At 37.0% G+C, this 21,507-nt stretch overlaps 2 protein-coding genes across 6 annotated transcripts in view; both read left to right on the top strand.

The window, feature by feature from the left end:
* Positions 1–16,820, top strand: part of SPICE1 (spindle and centriole associated protein 1) — a 58,530-nt gene extending 41,710 nt beyond the window's left edge. For 3 of the 4 annotated variants that reach the window (XM_076001450.1, XM_076001454.1, XM_012787517.2), the window contains exons 13-18: positions 598–822; positions 6,352–6,833; positions 9,627–9,807; positions 11,952–12,054; positions 13,037–13,124; positions 14,636–16,818. In XM_076001450.1, the coding sequence (XP_075857565.1) occupies positions 598–822; positions 6,352–6,833; positions 9,627–9,807; positions 11,952–12,054; positions 13,037–13,124; positions 14,636–14,689 (1,133 nt within the window). In that variant the 3' untranslated portion in view covers positions 14,690–16,818. Of the gene's footprint in view, positions 1–597; positions 823–6,351; positions 6,834–9,626; positions 9,808–11,951; positions 12,055–13,036; positions 13,125–14,635 lie in introns of all 4 variants that reach the window. The other variant, XM_076001464.1, reaches the window with a different exon arrangement.
* Positions 16,821–17,702: 882 nt separating this feature from the next.
* Positions 17,703–21,507, top strand: part of CFAP44 (cilia and flagella associated protein 44) — a 94,983-nt gene continuing 91,178 nt past the window's right edge. The window contains exon 1 of one of the 2 annotated variants that reach the window (XM_076001426.1): positions 17,703–20,528. The gene's annotated coding sequence lies outside the window, so the exon portion shown is untranslated. The remainder of the gene's footprint in view (positions 20,529–21,507) is intronic. The other variant, XM_012787506.3, reaches the window with a different exon arrangement.

Genomic DNA, 21,507 nt, shown 5'->3' with positions numbered 1-21,507 from the left:
TTAAACTTCACTATTGTGAAAGTTTTAATTATAATATAGGTGAGAAGGGCTGGGCGTGAGTGCATTGTAAGGTTATTGTTAATTCTTATTTTGCCTGTGGAAAAAGTCAGAAATATTGATGTAGGTGAAACCAGTTTGGCATCTTCCTGAGACTTAGTGCTTATAATCCTTTAAAAATAATATGGAATGTGACTATACTCTGATAATCCATGGCCTGTGAAATTAACTTGTTTTGTAATGAGCCTTGTATATGGAGGACAGTGCATTACTGTGCCCTATTTTTGCCATTTTGTTACTTGTCATGATCATTAGAAAGCTATCCATAACAAATAATGAAAAATTCTAGAATACCAGGTAAGATTTTTTAGGAGTCCTTAAATGGATTTCCTTTTACAGCTTTGAGGCCCTTAGTGCCTTTCTTAAAGATAACAACCTCTTACCAGTTGCTGGCAAAGGAAGATATAGCTTAGAAAGTAAAAGCTTTATGGGCCATGTAGATTTTGCACTGTACTGAAATGTGTTTAAGAATAAATACCCAAAATGTGCCCATAGTTTCTTTTTCTTCCTTAATTGCTAAAATCCTCTCATCTTCTTCAGAAGGTCCAGTTGTAAATGCTAATGTCTCCGTGCCATTGATGTTCAGAGGGGAAGAAGTGGTTGAATTCCCACAAGAAGAGTTGCCTATTAAACTGTCTCAGGTGCCAAACCCCGCAGATAGCGTGAATGTGGCCAAAAGTTTCCCAGCACATATTTTTGAGCCAGCTGTGTTGTTAACACCACCCAGGCAGAAGAGCAACTCAGAATTCTCTCCTCTGCAGGATGGTAAGCAGGCTTCTTCTAATGTTTCATGGAAGTTGTTTTTCATTCTTCATTTATATAATGTAGTGTGCTTACCATTAACCTGAAAAACAGAATTGAAAAAGACTCTGATTACTGCCCATAGCCTTTAAGCTGAAGGAGGAATTTTCAGGGTGGTTTATACTACGTGTGTTATACCTATGGTGAATTGTGACATTGAATTAATTTCATTGTATAATATATCTGTTCCATTAACTATTGTAAATTAAATTCAGATCAAAAGATCATAGTTCTTAGCATTAAGATACAGACTAAGGGTAATTCCCTTTGTCCCTATGGTCCAGGAGCATATGAAGAGTAAGAAACAAAAGATTATATTCCAGAGAATAATGAAAGTTGGACCAAGGAAAGGGAGGAAGAACTGTGACTTTAAGGATTTTGTAAGTCACATCATATTAACCTCTTTCTCATTAAAAGTTTTCAGTTCCTCAATCAGTTGAGAAATTGTATAATGAAAGTTGATGGACAATTAAAAATAGCTTCAGAGTTACTTTTGTAGCCATATGTAGAGTTTTGAATAAAAATGTTAAAAATGTATTATTAATCCTTAGCTCAAAGTTTCTTAACTTGGGGTTCATGAATGGTCTTCAGAAGTTCCATGGACTGCTTCATTGTTGGGAAAATCAAATTTATTTGTCTATACGTGCATTTTCTTCTAGAGCTATAGCTTTCATTTCATTTTTAAAGAGTTCTTCAGTCAAAATTAAGTTAAGACCCATGTCTTACACTCTTCTCCAAAGTGTTTTGAAAAATATTATTCCACCTTGATTTGTCTGAATTTTTATTTCTTTAAAAAGACTTTTATATTCTTATATAGGGGAACAGAAAAATAACTTTTATTGTCATTGGGAAATACGAATTTTGTCAGATTTTTCGGTACTTTGATGTATGTTTCCAATAGAGGACATGAAGAGGCAATAGAGGTTAAAGAAAATGACAAATCCTTGCTGTTAAAAAATTTGTTTTGGTAATTATAAGGTGAATGTAGCATCTGTCAGATCAGTGTGGTGCAGTGGTGACAGTGCCAGGCTGAGTTAGAAGTGCTGGCGTCTTGGCCCATCTATCAGTGACTAGCTGTGAGGCTTGAGGATCAGATACTTACTTTTTCTGGACCTCAGTTTTTCTATTTCTAAAATGAGAGGATTTTCTTTATTTTCAATGTTCCTTCTAGCTCTATAATTCTATGATTAAGTGTTTCCTCTTCAGGGGGCTGGAGAGCGTTATTAACTCTGGCTAGATTAAGGAAATATAATTTCAATTCTGAATTCACAAGGGTAGCATCAGTCTAAGATTGGATAGGGAAATGCTGGGCAGATGTCCTCACAGAATTTTTTCTGTAAGGTTATGGTGGCCCTTGTGTGCAAGGTTGTGGTTTTTACAGTCTTTTGAGGTAATTGTTATCAGGCACATGTACATGAGAAACCTTCCTTCATGGTCTTCTCAGGTTTCATTGCTAAGGTTTGACAAAAGTGACTCTTATTTCGATTCTGACAACTTGCACAGCACCCACAAGGGTCTCCTGCTTGCCCACCTCTAGGCCTATCACCAAGGCAATCATTTTTTTTTTTTTTTTTGAGGTAGAGTCTCACTCTGTTGCCCAGGCTAGAGTGCTGTGGCGTCAGCCTAGCTCACAGAAACCTCAAACTCCTGGGCTCTGCAGTCCTTCTGCCTCAGCCTCCCGAGTAGCTGGGACTACAGGCATGCGCTACCATGCCTGGCTAATTTTTTCTATATATTTTTAGTTGGCCAATTAATTTGTTTTTATTTTTAGTAGAGATGGGGTCTCGCTCTTGCTCAGGCTGGTTTCAAACTCCTGACCTTGAGCGATCCACCCGCCTTGACCTCCCAGGGTGTTAGGATTACAGGCGTGAGCCACCATGCCTGGCCAAGGAAATCATTTTTATCCCAATTTGATTTTTGTTTATCTGGTAGTTGTCTTCATAATCAATATAAAATATTTTTGCATTTCTTTTCTTGGAGATATCAAATTTACACAATAATTACAGATTCTGTCCCTTAGAAAGAAGAGGGTATAATTCACATCAACACCTCCCTCCTTTTTCTAATTTGGGGTAATTGTATTTTTATTTTTAATTTTTCTATTGCTCATCTTTATGACTTTAAATACTTTCTATTTCTTCTTCATTAACTTTAGTCAGTATCTTTTGATTTCCACTGTGTGAGAGTATGAACTCCTCTTGACTTCCTTCTTTGTCTGCTGTTTTCTACCTTCCATCTTCAGTCAGCGATACCTTTTCTTTCACATTATTAAATTTGATTGCATTAACATTCTTCACCACAGTTATGTTTCTGTGTCTTGTGTATATGGATACTGAAAAGTGAATACAAATAAATAAATATTATATTTTCTTTCTGAGTTGTTACTGCCAATCCTTGTGCCAACAAAAGAGAAAATTCTTATTATGAAGATCAAGATGAATTCTTATTTTATTAGTTGCTTAGAATCCTTTAGTTTGCTCTGTAGTTATATTGTGACTTTCCTATTGAGGTTTTGCCTTGCCTGGACTTTCAAATTGCTTTTACTCTCTTCCTGACAAAAGAATAATGTGCTTTCACCATATCTTCAAGTCCTTTAGTCCTACTTCCTATAGTGTGGAACCTGCTTTCATCCCAGGGACACCTTCCTGAATCCCTTCAGACCTGCTGCAGCCTCGACTGCTCCCCGGGCCTTCCACATAGCTCTCAAGCTGGAACTTGGTATCTGATCTTGGGTTGGATCAGCTGTTTCCTGGATTTCATTTCTTCCTCTTTTTTGGTTTTCTTTCTCAATTTTCTGAAAGAAATAATCAGAAAGGGTAAACTTTGAGTTCTTGAAAACCTGGAAGTGTTTTTATTTTTCCTTTACATTTGATTGATAATGTGGCTAAACAGTTCTAGGTCAAGAGTTCTAGGTTCCTTTTTCCTGATAAATTAAAGATACTGTTCCATTGATTTCTAGTATCCAGTGTTCTATTGAGATATCTGATATTATATCTAACTTTTATTTCTTTGTATTTTTTCTCTGTGAAAGCTTTTAGGATCCCTTTGTTTTTATGCTGAAATTGTACAATGTGTATCCAAATATGTTTTTTCCCTTGTTGCACGGTAAGGCACCTTTCAGTGTCTCTACTGAAAGGGAGACCTTTCAGTGTGAAGACATGTGGCTTTCTTGAGTTTGGGGAAATTATATGTTGACTTTCAGGAGTATTTTCTCATGTATTTAGCCTTATAGGTTCTTTCTTAATATTCTGGAAGATTTTTTTTACTTTATATTCAAGTCTGTCTTTTGGATTTTAAAAAATTCCATCAATTATATTTTTAATTTCCAAGCAAGAGCCTGTTCTCATTGTCTGATTGTCCCTTTTCCATTGACACTTATAATGAATGCAATGTTTTCCAGAAACTCTCTTCTGGGGTTACCAGTTAGAATTTTATTCCATTTTCTTCTGTACTTGAATTTCCTTTCCTTTCTTTTTGGTCAGTTCTGTTTACCTGTCTTGCCTTTTTTTCTTTTGTGCTGCTGATTTTCCTCATATGTTTGGTGATCCTGTATTATCCATTTATATTTAAGAATAACTAAGTTGAATATTATAGGTATCTGGTTTAAGTTTTCTCTTCTGTGTTTTAGATAGGTCTAGGTCTGTTTTCTCAATAGGCTTTCCCTTACATAGTTACTTTGTATACACAGACATGATATTTTAACTAGGCTTTAGAGTGTACAAGTCAGATCCAGCCATTCAGTTGGGGCTACCACATTTTCTGTCCACATCCCTGAATTTTTGCTTAGAAGGATGAGTCAGGGAAGTGGTGAGCAATACAGCTTAACTGGCATAACTGTATAGTAGACAAACTTTCAAGCAATTCCCCAGGTTTCAGTCCTGCTTCTTAATTTCTTCCTCTATAACTATACGCCAGCTTTGTGGCTGCAGCCTTTTCAGGTTCCCCCGAAAGACTAGTTTTCACTTGTTTCCATGTATTAATCATATATACATATTCTGGACGATGGGTTCATTCTTTTACATTCTTCCCGTCTACTCTCAGTCTTCTGGAAATTTGTTGGAATATTTTATTTGCTAATGATTCTATTCCCAGTGCATTCTGTTTACTGATTATGGATTTATTTACTCTTATACTTCCTTGCTGTCAATGACAGAAGGTGAAATAAATGTGTGCTTAGTCTGTAGTCTTCAACTAGAAGCATCCCTCCTCACAATTCATTCCCAGTTAGGTCATTCCACCTAAACCACTCTTGCAAAGGGTTCCAGTGCCCTCTGTGTTACTAAGTCCAGTGTACACTTTTTTGTCCTTATAATTCTAGATCTTATGGTAGTTTTATGCACCGTTAGCTACTTTTTTTCTGTTTCCTTGATACCACATTTGTGTAATATTTTTCTTATTTTTCCGGCTGCTCCAATTCAGTCTGCTTAACTGTTTTTCCCTCTTTTTACCTGACCCTAAATGTTCAGATCTTCATGTCTTGGTAATGGTTTCTTTTCTCACTCTGTTCTTTCTCTCTAGATAATCTGACTCATTCTCATGGCTTCCAATACCTTCTACATGCCAGTGACTTTTAGTTTTGTATCATAGCCCAGATGTCTCCCTCAAGTTTTCAACCTATGTATCCATCCAACCAGATGGATACATGGATGAATCATAAGGTATCTTAAACTTAGCATGTTTAAAACCGAACTCTTGATAACTTTCCTTCCCCGAAGTCTGTCCTTGTTTTCAACATCTCAGTAAATGGCATCACTATCCACTCAAGGTAAATGCCATCTTGCTCTGTGTGTTTCCCTCGCTCCCCTCTTCCAGTTCATCACTCTCAGTTCTATTGCCAAAATTTTTCTCAAATTTATTTACTTCTATCTCTAATGCCAACATACCTTACTCAAAGCCAGCATCGTCTTTTTTCTAGACTACCACAATTTCTTCCTGGATTTCCTAATTTCATTTCTGCTATCTCCACAGCATCTAAGAAATGTAACTTGAATCATTGCTAGACTTTCTCTAGGTTTCCAGTGCTCTTAGATTAAATTGTAAAATTCCTAACATAGTCTAAAAGGCTCTGCCAGAAATGGCCACTGCACACCTCTCTAATCACATATTTTCCCAATTCTCTCTTCATTAAAATTTTACTTCCTCACAGAGGCCTTTCCTGGCCATCCTCAGTTTAAATTAGGCACCAACACTCTCTTCCTCATCCCCCCAAGATTCCCAGATATGAGTTAATATATGTGTTAAAATGTCACCTTGGCAGATAGTTTTTTCACCAGGATACCAATAAATACTTTAAAGAATATAAAAAATCTCTATACTTGATTGTTAGGAGTGGCACTGTTGGCATATTCCCTGCTGAAAATCATTTAGGCATTCAGAAGCCAAACCCTTCTATTGAAATACTTCTCTACTACCGTGAAGGGCTAATGAGATTATTATAGTGCCAATCTATGGGAAAATAATACATGTTTATTACTTTTTAATTCTTATCTACAGTATTGAGGAGAACTGTTCAAACTCGTCCTGCGCCACGAATTCCTCCAACTGTGGAAATAATTGAGAAGGAACAAAATTGGGAAAAGAAGACCTTACCTATTGTTACAGACATTCAGAGTTCAAGTGAAGAGAGTCGTCTTTTCACTCAGAGGTGGAGGGTCTCTCACATGGGAGAAGATTTGGAGGCTCCCAAAACTGAGGCTCCTGTTGTTAACCTCTCACAGCCCCTCTGCAATTCCCATTCCAGCACTCAGCAATCGAGAAACCCTGTGTTCTCAGAAGAGCCTCCAGTACTGGGAGATGGGCAGCAGCTTAGAACAAATGAGGCATTAAGAAAGGACATAATGGCACGAATTGCTGAATTGACACTGCAGAATTCAGCTATCAAGGCACATCTGAATAATATTATTGGGCCTGGGGGAGAGCAAGGCGATGGACTCCGGGAGCCGAACAAACAGGAAAGCACAAGTGACATGACTGCTGTGAGTACCATTTAAGGATTGGCTAGGGACATACAGGAATTTAGGTACGGTTTAAACTTGGGCATCATAAGAATCTTTTCAGAAGTGACCCTAAGTAGCTTTGAGGCTGCTACTAGATGGTTTATGCTTTGGCCTGTTCTTATCACACAATGGGTTTAAGTTATTTATCAGTCTGTATTGCACATACAATAAAAGAAGACAACATTAAAAAATACATAAATAAGGAAAATAGGACAAAATGTGTAGGAAAGCTGAGATTAAGCTAGGAATTAAGTTTTAAGTATAAGATGTAGAATTAATAAAACTTAAAAGTTTGCCACACAGCTACATTTTAATTGAAAGTATTTTTACTCTTAAAGTGGCTCATAAAGGAATATTGGCCCTTAACTCATAAGAAGTTGATTTTTTAGGACACAGACTGTGTTTTTGTAAAGAAATGATGTTTTAAAGGATTATTAAAGTCAGACTTTTAATGTTTGTATCAATTATCTGGGGATATTGCTAAAATGTGGTTTCTGATTAAATAGGTCTGGGGTAGAACTTATACATTTCTAATAAGTTCTCAAAATGATGCCAGTGCTACTGGTCTAAAGATCACATTTTGAGTAGCAAAGCTCTGCATTTTATAGTGCTAGAGTTTTGTAAGTTAAGTAAACTTTGTGAGCTAGCCTGGGAACTTAAACCTTCATTTCATTGTTTGTGGGAGAGATAAGGAATTCTAAGTTCCAACTGGGCAATGTTTATAACATACCTCCTCATGCTGGTCTCAATGATGGAAGATACTTCCTTTTAACCCTTCTTTAGCCAAGGTAGCTCCTGTCAGGGTTCTGATAGGCGACTGTACAGTGTTTTAGCAGTGGGAAGCTTCACCATGGATGAGGCATCTGAGTCCATAAGGGCTTTAACAGCAGTGGATTGAGAGCTTTAGTGAGAAAGGTTAGGGTGAGTTGGGAATAAGGGCCATCCCTGCAAGCTCTGGGTCATGAGGAATAAGGACAATATGGATATTGAAACACAGAAGTAGTAGTCAGAAGGGATTGACAGAAGAGGAGCCAGAAAGGAGTATTGCTAGTAGGCAGCAGCCATTGGTACAGGTGTATGTAAGTAAATACAGACTGCCTCAATTTTGAGTCATTGGGAGGCATTTAAATGTTTGCAGGTTTTTTTAGAGTGGTTAATATTTTGCTTTATTATACCATCTTTTTCTCAAGATTTTGAGAATAAGTTATAGATGTAATTTCCCTTTACCCCTTACCTAAAAGGAAAAACAATGATCTACTAAACTATAGTATAATTGTCAAAACAAAAAATTTAAAATTGATACAATATTATTTAATTTACAGACCTTGTTCCAATTTCATTGTTTTACCAATAATGTACAGGATCACACATTACATATAGTTTTCATGTCTCTTTTATCTCCTTTAATCTGGAATTGTTCCTCCACTTTCCTTTATCTTTCATGACATTGACATTTTTGAAGAGTATAGTGCTTCTTTTCTATAGAGTGTCCTTCAGTTCGATTTGTCTGCAGCTCATAGGATTCAATTTGGATTAGACAATGTTGTCAGGATTACTACATGTGGTGATATATCCTTCTCTGTGCATCACATTAGGAAGCACATGATATCAGTTTTCTTATTAGTAATAAGGTGGTATTCTTTTTGTTTGACTATAAAGTTATGATTTTTCTTTTTAAATTAATAACTACATTTAAATATTTTAAAACTATATAAATATTCCTTATCAAACTTTCAACATTCACTTACTAGTTTTGGTATTTTATTATATATAATGAGTTTTTTTTTCATTAACAGACTTTATTTTTAGAGCAGCTTTAGGTTTACAGAGAAAATGAGCAGAAACTAGAAAGAGTTCCCATAACCTTACTTTCCCTACTCTCCCACCCCCTCACCAGGCATACAGTTTCTCCTATGGTTAACCTACTAGAAAGGACAGTGTAATATTGCTGTCCTTATCACACTCTTTTGTTTTAATTGGAAATACAAAATAATCTTTAATTCATAGTTTTACTTTTTTTTACCTATAAATAAGTAATTTCTTTTTTTTTTTACCTATAAATAAGTAATTTCTACTAGAGATTGTTTTTTTCCCAAAGGGACATATTTAACTAAATGAAATAATTAGGAATGACATAAGTACATTTCCTTTAGGAATTTTCACATTAAACTTGCATTCCTTGGGTGGCTATTTTGTACTCTACCTCTCATGTTCCTTTCCAGTCACCACCTATTGTTGAATCAGATATCTTAGGCTAAAAGTGGCCTGGAGAGGCTGCCACATGATGAGAAGTAACAACATTCCCAGAATCTTTGCCAAATAACTCATGGTACATGTTTAAAGATTATCATTTTAGAAGCATCTGTTTCAAGTATAGCAGATCCTCTTTTGTAATCTGTCAACCCCCTGATGTGTCATCAATAGTTATATGGCATTTACTTAAAGACCAGATCACTAGGAGTAGTCCTTTTGCTTGTGTGATCTTTTGTGCAGCTTAGCAACACTAAGAGATACAGGAAAGCTTTGTTCCATAGACTGTGTGCTGAGACAAAGGGACTAGACGTCTTATGTAGCACCAGTAGAAGGATTGGTATCCTTTTACTTGAGCCCTAATTTTTCAGTTAAATGATGTTTAAATTCTATTGCTTGTAAATTCTGCACATTTGTATATAGCAAGGGCTATGAATGCTAACTTGCTGGCACTTAGTAGAAAAGTCAAAATTGTGTGGAGTTTTTTTCAGTATTGAATTTTTATCCCTTTTCCCCCCAAAGACTTTTCCAGCAGCACAGTCTCTACCGACAAGTAGTATGGAGGAACGGATTGCAGAATTGAATCGGCAGAGCATGGAGGCTCGTGGAAAACTACTGCAGTTGATAGAGCAGCAGAAACTTGTTGGTTTGAGTCTTTCTCCACCAGTGTCACCTATTCAGTCACCTCTCAGAGCATGGACTGGTTGGTCACAAAGTCATGATTTAAAAGCTAAAAATATGAAGATTTTTACTTTCTCAATTTTGCAAGTTCATATTTAGCTGAAAGAAATCTCAGAGCATGTATTTCAGTGCCTTCTTCCATTTGTCACAGGAAGAAATAGGCCTAAGTCACAGAATAAGTGACAGAAATTAGACTGTAAGGCAGGTCTTCTGATTCTTTCCATCCCACGGTCCCTAGTTAATCTTTGGTGTCTGAATTCCTAAGTTGCCCTACCTCTAAATGGGATTCATTACAGTATATGATTCACTTAGGACATATGCTGCAGCTGATTGTAAAATATAAGCATCAGAATGATATTCAAGAATTTCATCAGGAACAATTTATGTTATTCTGTTAAAACCGTTAAAACATTTTCGTTTGTTAATTACATTTTCTATTCTTTTGTACATTCAGGAATGTCAAAAGCTACAGGGATTCCATTTTTTTTTATTTTTTATTTTTTGTAGAGATAGGGTCTCACTATGTTGCCCAGTCTGGTCTTGAATTCTTGCCCTCAAGCAATCCTCCTGCCTCAGCCTCCCAAAGTGCTGGGATTATAGGTGTGAGCCACTATGCCTAGCAAGGGGATTCTATATAATAGAATAGTAACTGAAAATTAGTTGTCATGGAATCCACATTCAAAAAGATACTGATGAAACAAAGTATATTATCAAGTTGCTTTTTAGCCAGAAATTGAATTAAGACCCTCAAGGCTGATAATATACGTATTTGATAAATAAATAAAGTGAGGCACAAAGAGATTAAGTGATTTATCTGAAGTTCCCAAGCAAATTGTGGATTTGCAATAGTGTTCTTTCCCTTCCAGTGGTTATATCACTAAGGTATTCTTTTTATAAGTGAAATTCTTGGGTTTTTTTTTAAATTTTTAAATTTTATTTTAGCGTATTATGGGGGTACAAGAGTTAAGGTTACATATATTGCCCTTGCCCCCTCCCGCTCCGCTCGAGTAAGAGCTTTAAGCATGTCCATCCCCCAAATGTTGCACATCTTACTCGTTGGTTTTACAGGAAGTTCCATAGGCTATAATGATAAAAATAAAAATAACCCATATGTCATGAAAAACCTCTTGTTTTCTAGGGTTACTGAGGAATATTTTATAAAACTAAATAGGGTGTTATTACCTTGTAAAGCCTGGAAATCACTATTTTTAAGGAGTGATTCACAGGAGCCTCTGTGAAACTACCTGGGTTGGACATAAAGTCTTTTATTAGTAAATGTTTAGTAAAGGCCGGGCGCGGTGGCTCACGCCTGTAATCCTAGCACTCTGGGAGGCCGAGGTGGGTGGATTGCTCGAGGTCAGGAGTTCGAAACCAGCCTGAGCAAGAGCGAGACCCCGTCTCTACTATAAATAGAAAGAAATTAATTGGCCAACTAATATATATAGAAAAAAAAAAAATCAGCCGGGTATGGTGGCCCATGCCTGTAGTCCCAGCTAGTCGGAAGGCAGAGGCAGTAGGATCGCTTGAGCCCAGGAGTTTGAGGTTGCTGTGAGCTAGGCTGAAGCCACGGCACTCACTCTAGCCTGGGCAACAAAGTGAGACTCTGTCTCAAAAAAAAAAAAAAAAAGTTTAGTAAATATGTGTTGATTAATTACCTGCTTCTGAAATATGGAAAATATACGTAATTATACTGGCTATTGGCCATTTGGAGCTCTGTCAGCCAGCTTTCCTCTCCTGCTTTAATGTCTTCAGCAACAGTCATGGTGTACTAGATTTTAACAATTTAAAGTTTTACTGAACGACTTCAAAAATTTTCTTTTTCCTTTTTTTTGAAAACTTTAAGCTGTTTTTGACAAAGTTCTAAAGTTCTTTGGGGCTAGCTCTTAGTTTCTATTTTTCACTTCCAGATCTGACATGATCCCACTTGTCTGAAGATTCTGGCTCTCTATGAACTGGCATGCCACTGAATTGCCACTAGTAACTAAAGTTTCTTGTCTCACAGTTCATTTTTTAAAAAATCTTTCAAGTGTATCTGTGGGCTATAATGATAAAAATATGGAAGGAGCTCCTAAATTTGTAATGTTCAATTTGTAATAAGATAGAAGTCAAACAAAATTTTTATTTTTATTTCATTGAAAGGTAATGAAACTAATGTTTATATTTTAGAAGAAGGAAAGAGGACAATCGAGGTATCTATTCCAGCAGCAGAAGCACCAGAGAGCTCAAAATGTAGTACGGTCTCTCCTGTCAGTGGGATAAATACAAGAAGGTAAGGTTATGGTGTGACTACTTAGTTAAAAAAAAATAAAGAATGTTATTCTCTTTGTGAAAAAAGGAAGTGTATAATATCTGACTTAGGTTCAGACAGACTCATCAAGAGAAAATAAAGTAATTGGGGAAGAGAATTTGCGGGGGAAGAGAAGAGTGAAGAATAAGCTCTCACTAAGTAGAAAAGTATGGGTTAGCTACTAAAAAAAAGTAGAATAACAGATATATAGAGTATTTACGAATTATAAAATTTGGAGGTAATATATGACAGGGCACGTGAATTGGCCAGAAGTATTTTCCTCCTTTATAATAAGTGAAACTGAAGCATATGTAGCTAATTGGATGATTTGCCCAGATGAATCACGTGGTCGGTAAGCGGTGACACTATGGACATACCTGGCCCTTCTGTCTCCAGTCTGCATCCTTAACTATTGTACTGTGCTGCTCCAGGTCTTGTTATTCTTCTACTACCTTGACCTTCCTCCCACTCCTGCACATCCATTTTTCCCTTTATTGGTAAAAACTTACCTGTAGGATATTGTAATGGCAGATACATGTGATTATACATATGTCAAAATCTGTAGAATGTATAACACAAAGAGTGAACCCTAATGTGAACTATGGACTTCAGTTAATTACAGTAATATATCAGTATTAGGGCATCAGTTTGCCACACTAATGCAAGGTGTTAATAATAAGGGAAACTATGTGTGGAGGTAGGGGTGAGGGGGAATATGGAAACTCCATACTTTCCATTCTTCTTTTGTAAACCTAAAACTGCTCTAAAAATAAATTCTATTAATTAAAAGATAACTTCTAGGTTGGTGAAAATATGTTACAAATAATTTACCTTATTTGGATCTAAGTCAGCCATTCATTTCCAAAGCTCTTGTCAGTATTGAGAATTATCAGTTGTTTGCATAATTTTCAAAGGTTAATAATGATAGCTCATTCTCTCATTTTGTTTTATTTCTCATAAATAGATCTTCAGGGGCTACTAGCAATCCTTATTCTCCATTAAATGCCACCTCAGGAAGTGGGCGATTCACACCTCTTAATCCAAGAACAAAGGTACATGATACAATGTAATTGTGAAATGTGTATAGGGGTCAGGTTGGCAAGGGTGAAAGGTGACTGATTTAGTGATTTTCATTCTTAGTTATTATTCCTGTTATCCTAAAGATGATATAAAGTTCTTTTTGTGGGTTTTGTTTGTTTGTTTGTTTTTTGAGATAGGGTCTTGCTCTGTTGCCCAGGCTGGAGTGCACTGGTACAGTCATATAGCTCACTGTAACTTCAAACTCCTGGGCTCAGGTGATCCTCTTGCCTCAGCCTTCCAAGTAGCTGGGACTACAGGCATGCGCCACCATACTAGGCTAATATTTTAAAACAATTTTTATAGAGATAGGCTCTCTCTATGTTGCCCAGGCTGGTCTCAAACTCCTGGCCTCAAGGAATCCTCCTGCGTTAGCCTCCCAAAGTGCTGGGATTACAGGCATGAGCCATCACACATGGCTGATATAAAAAATTTTTTTTAAAAGTACTAATTCACTTTCATTTGAAAAAATGACATATACTTCTTTTGTTCTATGGTAACTAAGGAATAAGGTAAAATTCCATAGGATATTCAACAGTCCTTAAAGACTGGAAATTACTGGCATCGGGCAGAGTTTCCCAAATACTGTGGCAGGACACACAGGTGTGCTTTGTATGGGTTGTAGGTGTACAGACATATTGGTTCCCTCAGTCCTTGTTGTGACAGGGTGGGGTCTGGGATAGCCAGGGCCCTGGGCCATTCACTTTTCTTGTCACTTTATCCTGGGGTGCCATAACTTAGTGCGTAAGACAGGTTATGGCACAAAGGATAAATAAATATGTTATGTGTTCTCCATGTGCTTTATATGTGTAGAAGCTAAGCATTTGACAGTGTATCCAAAATTTTACAGAAGGCATTTTTCTATGTTGTTTATATGGCAAAATACAGTTCCTTTGAGTATTTGGTCATAATAAATTGAGAGGGTATCCTTAAAATTGTAAACATTATTTGCAGACTTGAGCCAACAACTATCTGATATGGGGAGAATCTTTGCTATTCTTATTACTAACTTAAGTAATTAGACCAAAGACTGGGTGCCTATATAGCCCAAATTAATTGATAGGCATAGATACTCTAATTGCCTAGCACTGTAAGATTTGTCCTTTGCTACTTCTTATATTCTAAAAAGGCTTTAAAGTAAGCTATTTTATATAATTTACCTTTAGTTCTTAGAATTTAGTAACATTTATTAAGATCAAATAACTATATTGTTTTTAAAATTACCTATGATTTGTATAAAACACTGGATATACCCTTTATAAAAAAATTAGGACTCTTAAGTCAGCAAGGGAATCTGTTGGTCAGGTAATCGGTTATTTGGTAATGTCTGTTAGAGCATAAACATTGGTGGTAGCAATTTAATTTCCAGTACTGTTCAGTGCACAGGATGACCGTGGTATGTACTTGGTCTAAATGATCTGTAAATCTTGAGTGGTCTCATGTTTTTGATTATCTTCTAAATTCTTTCTGTATCTTTGTTCAACAGATTGAGAAACAAAATGAAGAAGGCTGGTTTGCTCTTTCTACCCATGTGTCATAAGTGAAGTTGAGTTTTACTGAGTTTGTCCCCAATAATTTATTTTTGGCTTTCCCTTTCCCTGCTCCTTTCAAGTTTTTACATCCTTCTTTCAAATAAAACCTCCAAAATCCTGCAGATAAGTACTAATAGAACAGAGAAAAAAAGCAATTCTTTTAATTTTTAACCTTTGCAAATATGCTTTCAACAGCCCACCAACCTACAACTCTTTGTGAATAAAATTTTGACTGTAGAGAAATTAAAGTTTTATATTGTAATAAATTCGTAAGTGTTTTAGGGTTTTTTCTTGAGTAATACATTTTTACTTTTATCATCTTTGTTCAGTTTTTTTGTTCTAGTATATCTTAAATAATTGATCCATTTCAGTTTTTTTCTCGAAGAACTAATTTGCTTTGCATATAACTTATAATAAAATGCCTCTGTGTGATTAGAGTCTGGCTTTCAGAGAAATGTAACACCTACTTTTGGTTTCTTTTTGATGAGAGGTACCTGCTATCCGTCATTTTTTCCATCAAGTAGAATTTATAGCCTTAAAAAATAAGCCTGGGAATGTTTGTTTATATTTTCTTAAGCAGGTAAGAGTGGTTGTATATCTTATAAAATTCTCATGTAGTCTTTAAATGTGAAAATGTATCAATACTAGTAATGTACATCAAATAAATAATGATCATAGAGCTCAAATATCTAAATGCAGCAATACTGATTTAAGGCATATTTACTATTTTAAAGAATTAAATAGAAAAAGTTGTTATCAATTTTCCCAGCCCTGAATTTGAGGAGATCATTCAGGATAGATTTTTCTTCAAAGCACCTGTTTAGTTTTCAGAGATTGCTTTCTATTTTAAATTTGTTTTTTTGAATGATCTCTGTCCCCTGGTTCCATGATAGGAATTCTCAAGCTGAGTGAGTTAGGAGGGGGCTGGGACAGAACACTGAAACTGCTTGGGGAACTTTTCCTCTGCAGTTGGAAATCACTGTTCTAGGAAGTGTCCTGTGCAACTTTCATTTGAGACTGTTCATTTTTGTTGTGACAAAACCAAAATTATTTTCTTCTATTATCACTGATTTTATTTATGGAAATTCATCTGTATTCATTTGCATTATTGCAATTTCTCTCATCTGAATTGTACTCTTGAAAGTTAGTATTCAATAAATACTATCCTTATCTGGGATATAAGTCATTTTAGTGTTATTCCTTATATTATTGAAATGTCAAGCTTTCTGCTTGGTTTGTGAATGAATTCTTTTGGTGTACATTTTCCTTATCGTTCTCCAACTGGTTGGCTCTTTATCAGTTTCCCCTATATTCCTTTAAATCTTAAAAGCCATAATTCTTAACTTGGGAAGCAGTACAAAATACCAAATGACTACCTGGGGGCTGAGCCCTGGGCATGGTATTTTAAAAAGCTGCTCAAGGTGATTAAAATGTGCAGCCAGGGCTGAGAACTATTGCAAAAGCCTTTTATCACTAGCTCCCTGGCGACCTGTGGGATGGACATTTAAGTGTCTATGCTGTTAATGTTAGTTTTAGCTCATAAAATATAAAATACACTTATAACTTTTTCTTAAGCAGTACAAAAGCAGTCCATGTAACCAAAACATTTATACCCCCATAATATTCTGAAATAAAAAAATTAAATATTCTGAATTAATAAAAAAATACAAAAGTAGATTGAAAAAACCTGAAGAATAATGGATGATGGAGAAAGAGCCTTTTCTTTCTTAGGCCCTCTGAAGTAGTGCTTCTCAATTTGGGCTGCCATTAGAGTCATCTGGGGACCTTTTAAAATTCCCAATGCCCAGGTCTCACACCAGACCAATTAAATTAGAATCTCTTGGGGAGGATGCAAACATCAGCGTTTTTAAAAGTCTCCTCAGATGGTCCCAGTGTGCAGCCATACTTGGGAAACATTGTAAAGATATTTATCATTCCAAATCATAAATTGGTGTACATTGATTTTAAGTAACAGTTAAACTACCTTCGGGCCTATTTATTAGCCTTCAGACCTATCTATGAATGGGTCTCATATTATGGACCCATCAGCATCAGCATAACCTGGGATACTTGTCAGAAATGAAAATTCTGGCCGGGCACGGTGGCTCACGCCTGTAATCCTAGCAATTTGGGAGGCCGAGGTGGGCGGATTGCTCAAGGTCAGGAGTTCGAAACCAGCCTGAGCTAGAGCAAGACCCTGTCTCTACTAAAAATAGAAAGAAATTAATTGGCCAACTAATATATATAGAAAAAAATTAGCCGGGTATGGTGGCGCATGCCTGTAGTCCCAGCTACTTGAGAGGCTGAGGCAGGAGAATCGCTTGAGCCCAGGAGTTTGAGGTTGCTATGAGCTAGGCTGATGCCATAGCACTTACTCTAGCCTGGGCAACAAAGTGAGACTCTGTCTCAGGAAAAAAAAAAAAAAATGAAAATTCTTGGGGCCTATCCCAGACCTATTGAATCAGAAATTCTCGTGTCTGTTTTAATAAGCCATTCAGGTGATTCCAATACATGCTATTGATTTATAGCATTGCACATGGGTGAACTCTACTATATTTGACTGTGATGTACTATATTTATATTTACTTTTAACAACTCAAACTGAGATTACTTGTGTTTAGGTTCAAATATTTAGATATTATATGACTTTGCCAATATGCCCCAGAAAGCTGCTAACAACTTGTTAAACTTGAAATTTACAGTTTTCCAAATTATAGCTTGGGAGAGAAATTAAATTGATAAATAAATCCACGGTTATGATATAATTTTTTTTTTGAGACAGAGTCTCGCTTTGTTGTCCAGGCTAGAGTGAGTGCCATGGTGTCAGCCTAGCTCACAGCAACCTCAAACTCCTGGGCTCAAGCGATCCTACTGCCTCAGTCTCCCGAGTAGCTGGGACTACAGGCATGTGCCACCATGCCCGGCTAATTTTATATATATATATATATATCAGTTGGCCAATTAATTTCATTCTATTTATAATAGAGACGGGATCTCGCTCTTGCTCAGGCTGGTTTTGAACTCCTGACCTCGAGCAATCCGCCCGCCTCGGCCTCCCAAAGAGCTAGGATTACAGGCATGAGCCACGGCGCCCGGCCATGATATAATTTTTAATCATTCCTATGCCATACAACAAAATCATTTGGGTTAGCAGAATTTAATAATAATTTGACTGTTTACTAAGTACCAGGCACTGTTCTAGCCACTTTACGTGCTTCATGATACCTTAAGAGGTAGATACTATTATCCTAATTTTACAGATGAAGAAACTGAGGTACAACGAGGTATGTACTTTCTGAAGTCACACACTAGGGAGTGGTGGCACTAGAATGGGAACATAAGCAGTATTTCTCCAGAACTTATGCTATCCTACCTCTTGATGCAGAGTAAACATATTTCACGGTTTTTGTAGTGTGGAGGCAACATAATAATAATTATCAAGCGATTATTTTGGCAGGCACTGTGCTAAACTGCAATGTCACCATTATCTCTTTTAAATCTCATAGCAGCCCTGTGAATTAGAGGTGTTTAAATGCTTCCTTCTCCCCAATACTTTTACAGATGAGGAAACTGAGTCCTAGAGGTGAAGTGAAGTTGCCCAATGTCAGAGTACTTGTAAGAGGAAGCTCTTTCTTGTAATTATTGGACTTCTCCTAATTTATCAGAACTAACTAATGTCGCACAGTGGTTAAGTGTGCAAGTATTGCAACCAGAAAGCTTGCATTCATATGCCATCTCTGCCACTGGGGCTGTGCATCTTGGGCAAATTAATCTTTTCCATTGAAAGTCACAGATAATAATATATTTTCCTTAGAGGCTTGTGAGGATTAAGTCAGATAAATATATGTAAATGTGCTGAGAACAGGGCCTGATTCACAATAAGCCTTCTAATGATGACTGCCAAATTTTTGTGTACAAATAAGTACACTGTTTCCTGTGTGTTTCCATTTTTTAGACATTGTATACTGAATTTATTATATTTTTTCAGATTAACCATTAGACACAGTGATTTAAGTTTCGAGGTATTTCACCTGCAAAGATGGTTGGAGGTTGAGAGAAAACATTGAGCTTATGATTTGAAAATGTAACTAACATGCTGTTTAAAAATAAGTTTACTGTTTTCTAATTTTTCAGACACCTGGACATATCATTTAATAATTAATAGTGAGGATAATGGTCTATTTTTTTTTATTTTTATTTTTTAGCCCTGGAGAATACTAGACTAATAAGGACTTTTCAATATTGCCAACAAATGCATGGTATAAAGATTTTGAAAAACTTGTATAAAATGGAAACCAATAAAGACAAATTGTATTACAGTTATTTTTTTCTTATCAGTTTTATTGAGAAATAATTTATATACAATAAACTACATCCATTTAAAGAGAATAATTTATTGGCTTTTGTATATCTTCATGAAACTACCATTAAGACACACCATTTCTCTCCTGTCTAAAAGATTCCTTGTATCTCTTTGCAGTGCATCTCTCCCTTTGCCCAAGCCCAAGGCAACTATTAATCTGCTTTTGTCACTATAGGCTTGTTTGCATTTTATTTAAATGGAATTATGCATTATATACTATTTTGTGTCTGGCTTCTTTCACCATAATTGAAATTTAACCATGTTGTGTGTATTAGTTTCTTCCTTTTTATCTCTGAGTAGTATTCCACTGTGTAGATATTTATGCATTCACTTGTCAATGGTCATTTGTATTATTTTCAATTGTTGGCTGTTGTGAATAAAGCTGCAATGAATATATACAAGTCTTTATGTAGACATAGATTTTTGTTTTTCTTCAGTAAGTACTTTATATATAGAATAGCGTGGTATATGTTTAACATTTAAAGAGACTGACAAATGATTTTCCAAGGTGTTTGTGCCCTTTTACATTCTCAGCAGCAGTGTATGAGAGTTCCAGTTGCTCCATATCCTTCCACATTTGTTGTTGGCAGTCTTTAATTTTACCCATTCTGCTGGATGTGAAGCGATATGTATTGTGGTTGGTATCTTCCTGATGACTACTGTTAAGCATCTTTCCATGTGCTTGTTGGCCATTCATATATCTGATTTGGTGAAGTATTAAAATCATTTGGCCATTTAAAAAATTGCGTTTGTTTTTTTCTTATTGAATTATTAGCGTTCTTTATATATTTTGGATAGAAAGTCCTTTGTCACATTATTGCAATGTTGTAGCCCTCTTACAACTATTTTTTAACTAATAATGTTAGCTTGTGCACTTAAAAATCAGTATGAGGTCTGTACTACAGGAAAGTTGAAAAACTGCTAAACCTAGACATCTGTCAAGCGAGTCATATACTTTGTGTGAGCCCAGCATCCTGCGACCAAGGAACCCTCAACATTAAACTTTACTCTTAAAAGCCAACAGAAATAGTGTAGCTTGAAAAACATCAAAATACGCTCGATGTATCTTTGCTGTTGATGCTGCTGACCAGCTGCCTATTGTCTCCTAGGACTCCTCTTAAATTCACCAACACGGGACCGCTGCGATCAGGGTCTTGAAGCCATTGTGGAATATTGGCATGCATCTTCCAAAGTATTCAAAAGTCATTTAATTATCAACATGACATCCTTTAGGGGATAATAAACTGGCCGAATGCTCGGCTTTTCTGTTTGACTCTGATCTGTGTCAGGAGGAGGAATAGCTCCGACCAAGAGGGCGGATCAGTCTGGGTTTCCTCCCGAAATCCGGGCGCCGGCTGCGCATGCGCCTCGCGGCCGGTCTCCGCCCGCCGGGAGGCGGTGGCGGTGCCCTGGTAACCGCAGTAAACGGAGGCCTCTGGGCCCAGGCTGTGAATAGAAGGGAGCGGCGGCGGTCCGTGCCTTGGGTAAGTTTGGACCCCAGCAGCCGGGAGTTCCCACAACCTCCCCCTTCAACCTGTTAGCAGTGAACTCTCTTAGCCTGACCCAGTGTTCCCCAGGCTCTGCTGAAACACGTTCCTTCGCCCTCCAAACATTTGGAGGGACGAGCAGCAGGCGCTGGGTGGGCGCAGTTCCTGCCTGCGGGGCGCTCGCACTCGGGCCGGGCAGGAGACAGCCAGGCCGCAGGGGTGAGACTTGGACCGACTAAGCCAGGAGTTGCAGCGAATCTGGTGGGAAAGTGCCCAGGCCTGGGCTGAAGCAAGACACCCTGCCCCACACCTAGCTGTGTGACACTTGGCAAGTTCACCCCTCTAAGCGTCCGTCGGTTTCCTCATCTCTAAAAAGGAAGGAGAAAATGCTTACCTCATGGAGTTCTTGTTATAATTAAATAGGATAATGTAGGTAAAGTCCTTACTTAGCACATGCATGGCACAATGTAGGTGCACAATAAATATTTGTTGAATGAATAAGCAAAGACATAGTAGCATACAAATGTGCTACTCAGTGTTTCCAGTCAATCATGAGTTGTCCAGGGTCCCTACTGACAAAAACTTTTGAGAGGTGAAGGGCCTGAGGAAGAACTAGGAAGAGAGAGCGACAATAACTGAGCTGCAGTGAATTACAGACTATGTGAGGAAGGACCTTGCCATGCACCAAGGACTCTGAGTTATTTGATGGCCATGAGGAGCTTTAAAGGTTTTAAGCAGGAAGAGTGGCACGTTGAAAGCTGTGTTTTGGAAGTGACTTAGTAACAGGACTTGGAAGTCATAGCATGAGCTAGGTAAGAGGGCAGGTTCAAAGAGTAACTGCCCTGCTTCCTCATCTGTAAAATAATAATTATTATTATAATAGTATCTACCGCATACAGTCATTTTGAGACACACATGAGATGTGTAGAACTGTGCTTGACACATATTAAATATTAAAAAAAAACACAAGCTATTA

The sequence above is a fragment of the Microcebus murinus genome, chromosome 1 (genome assembly GCF_040939455.1).
Source record: "Microcebus murinus isolate Inina chromosome 1, M.murinus_Inina_mat1.0, whole genome shotgun sequence".
NCBI lineage: Eukaryota > Metazoa > Chordata > Mammalia > Primates > Cheirogaleidae > Microcebus > Microcebus murinus.
Note: the sequence above shows the minus strand (reverse complement) of the source record. Positions and strands in the feature narration are given on the sequence as shown.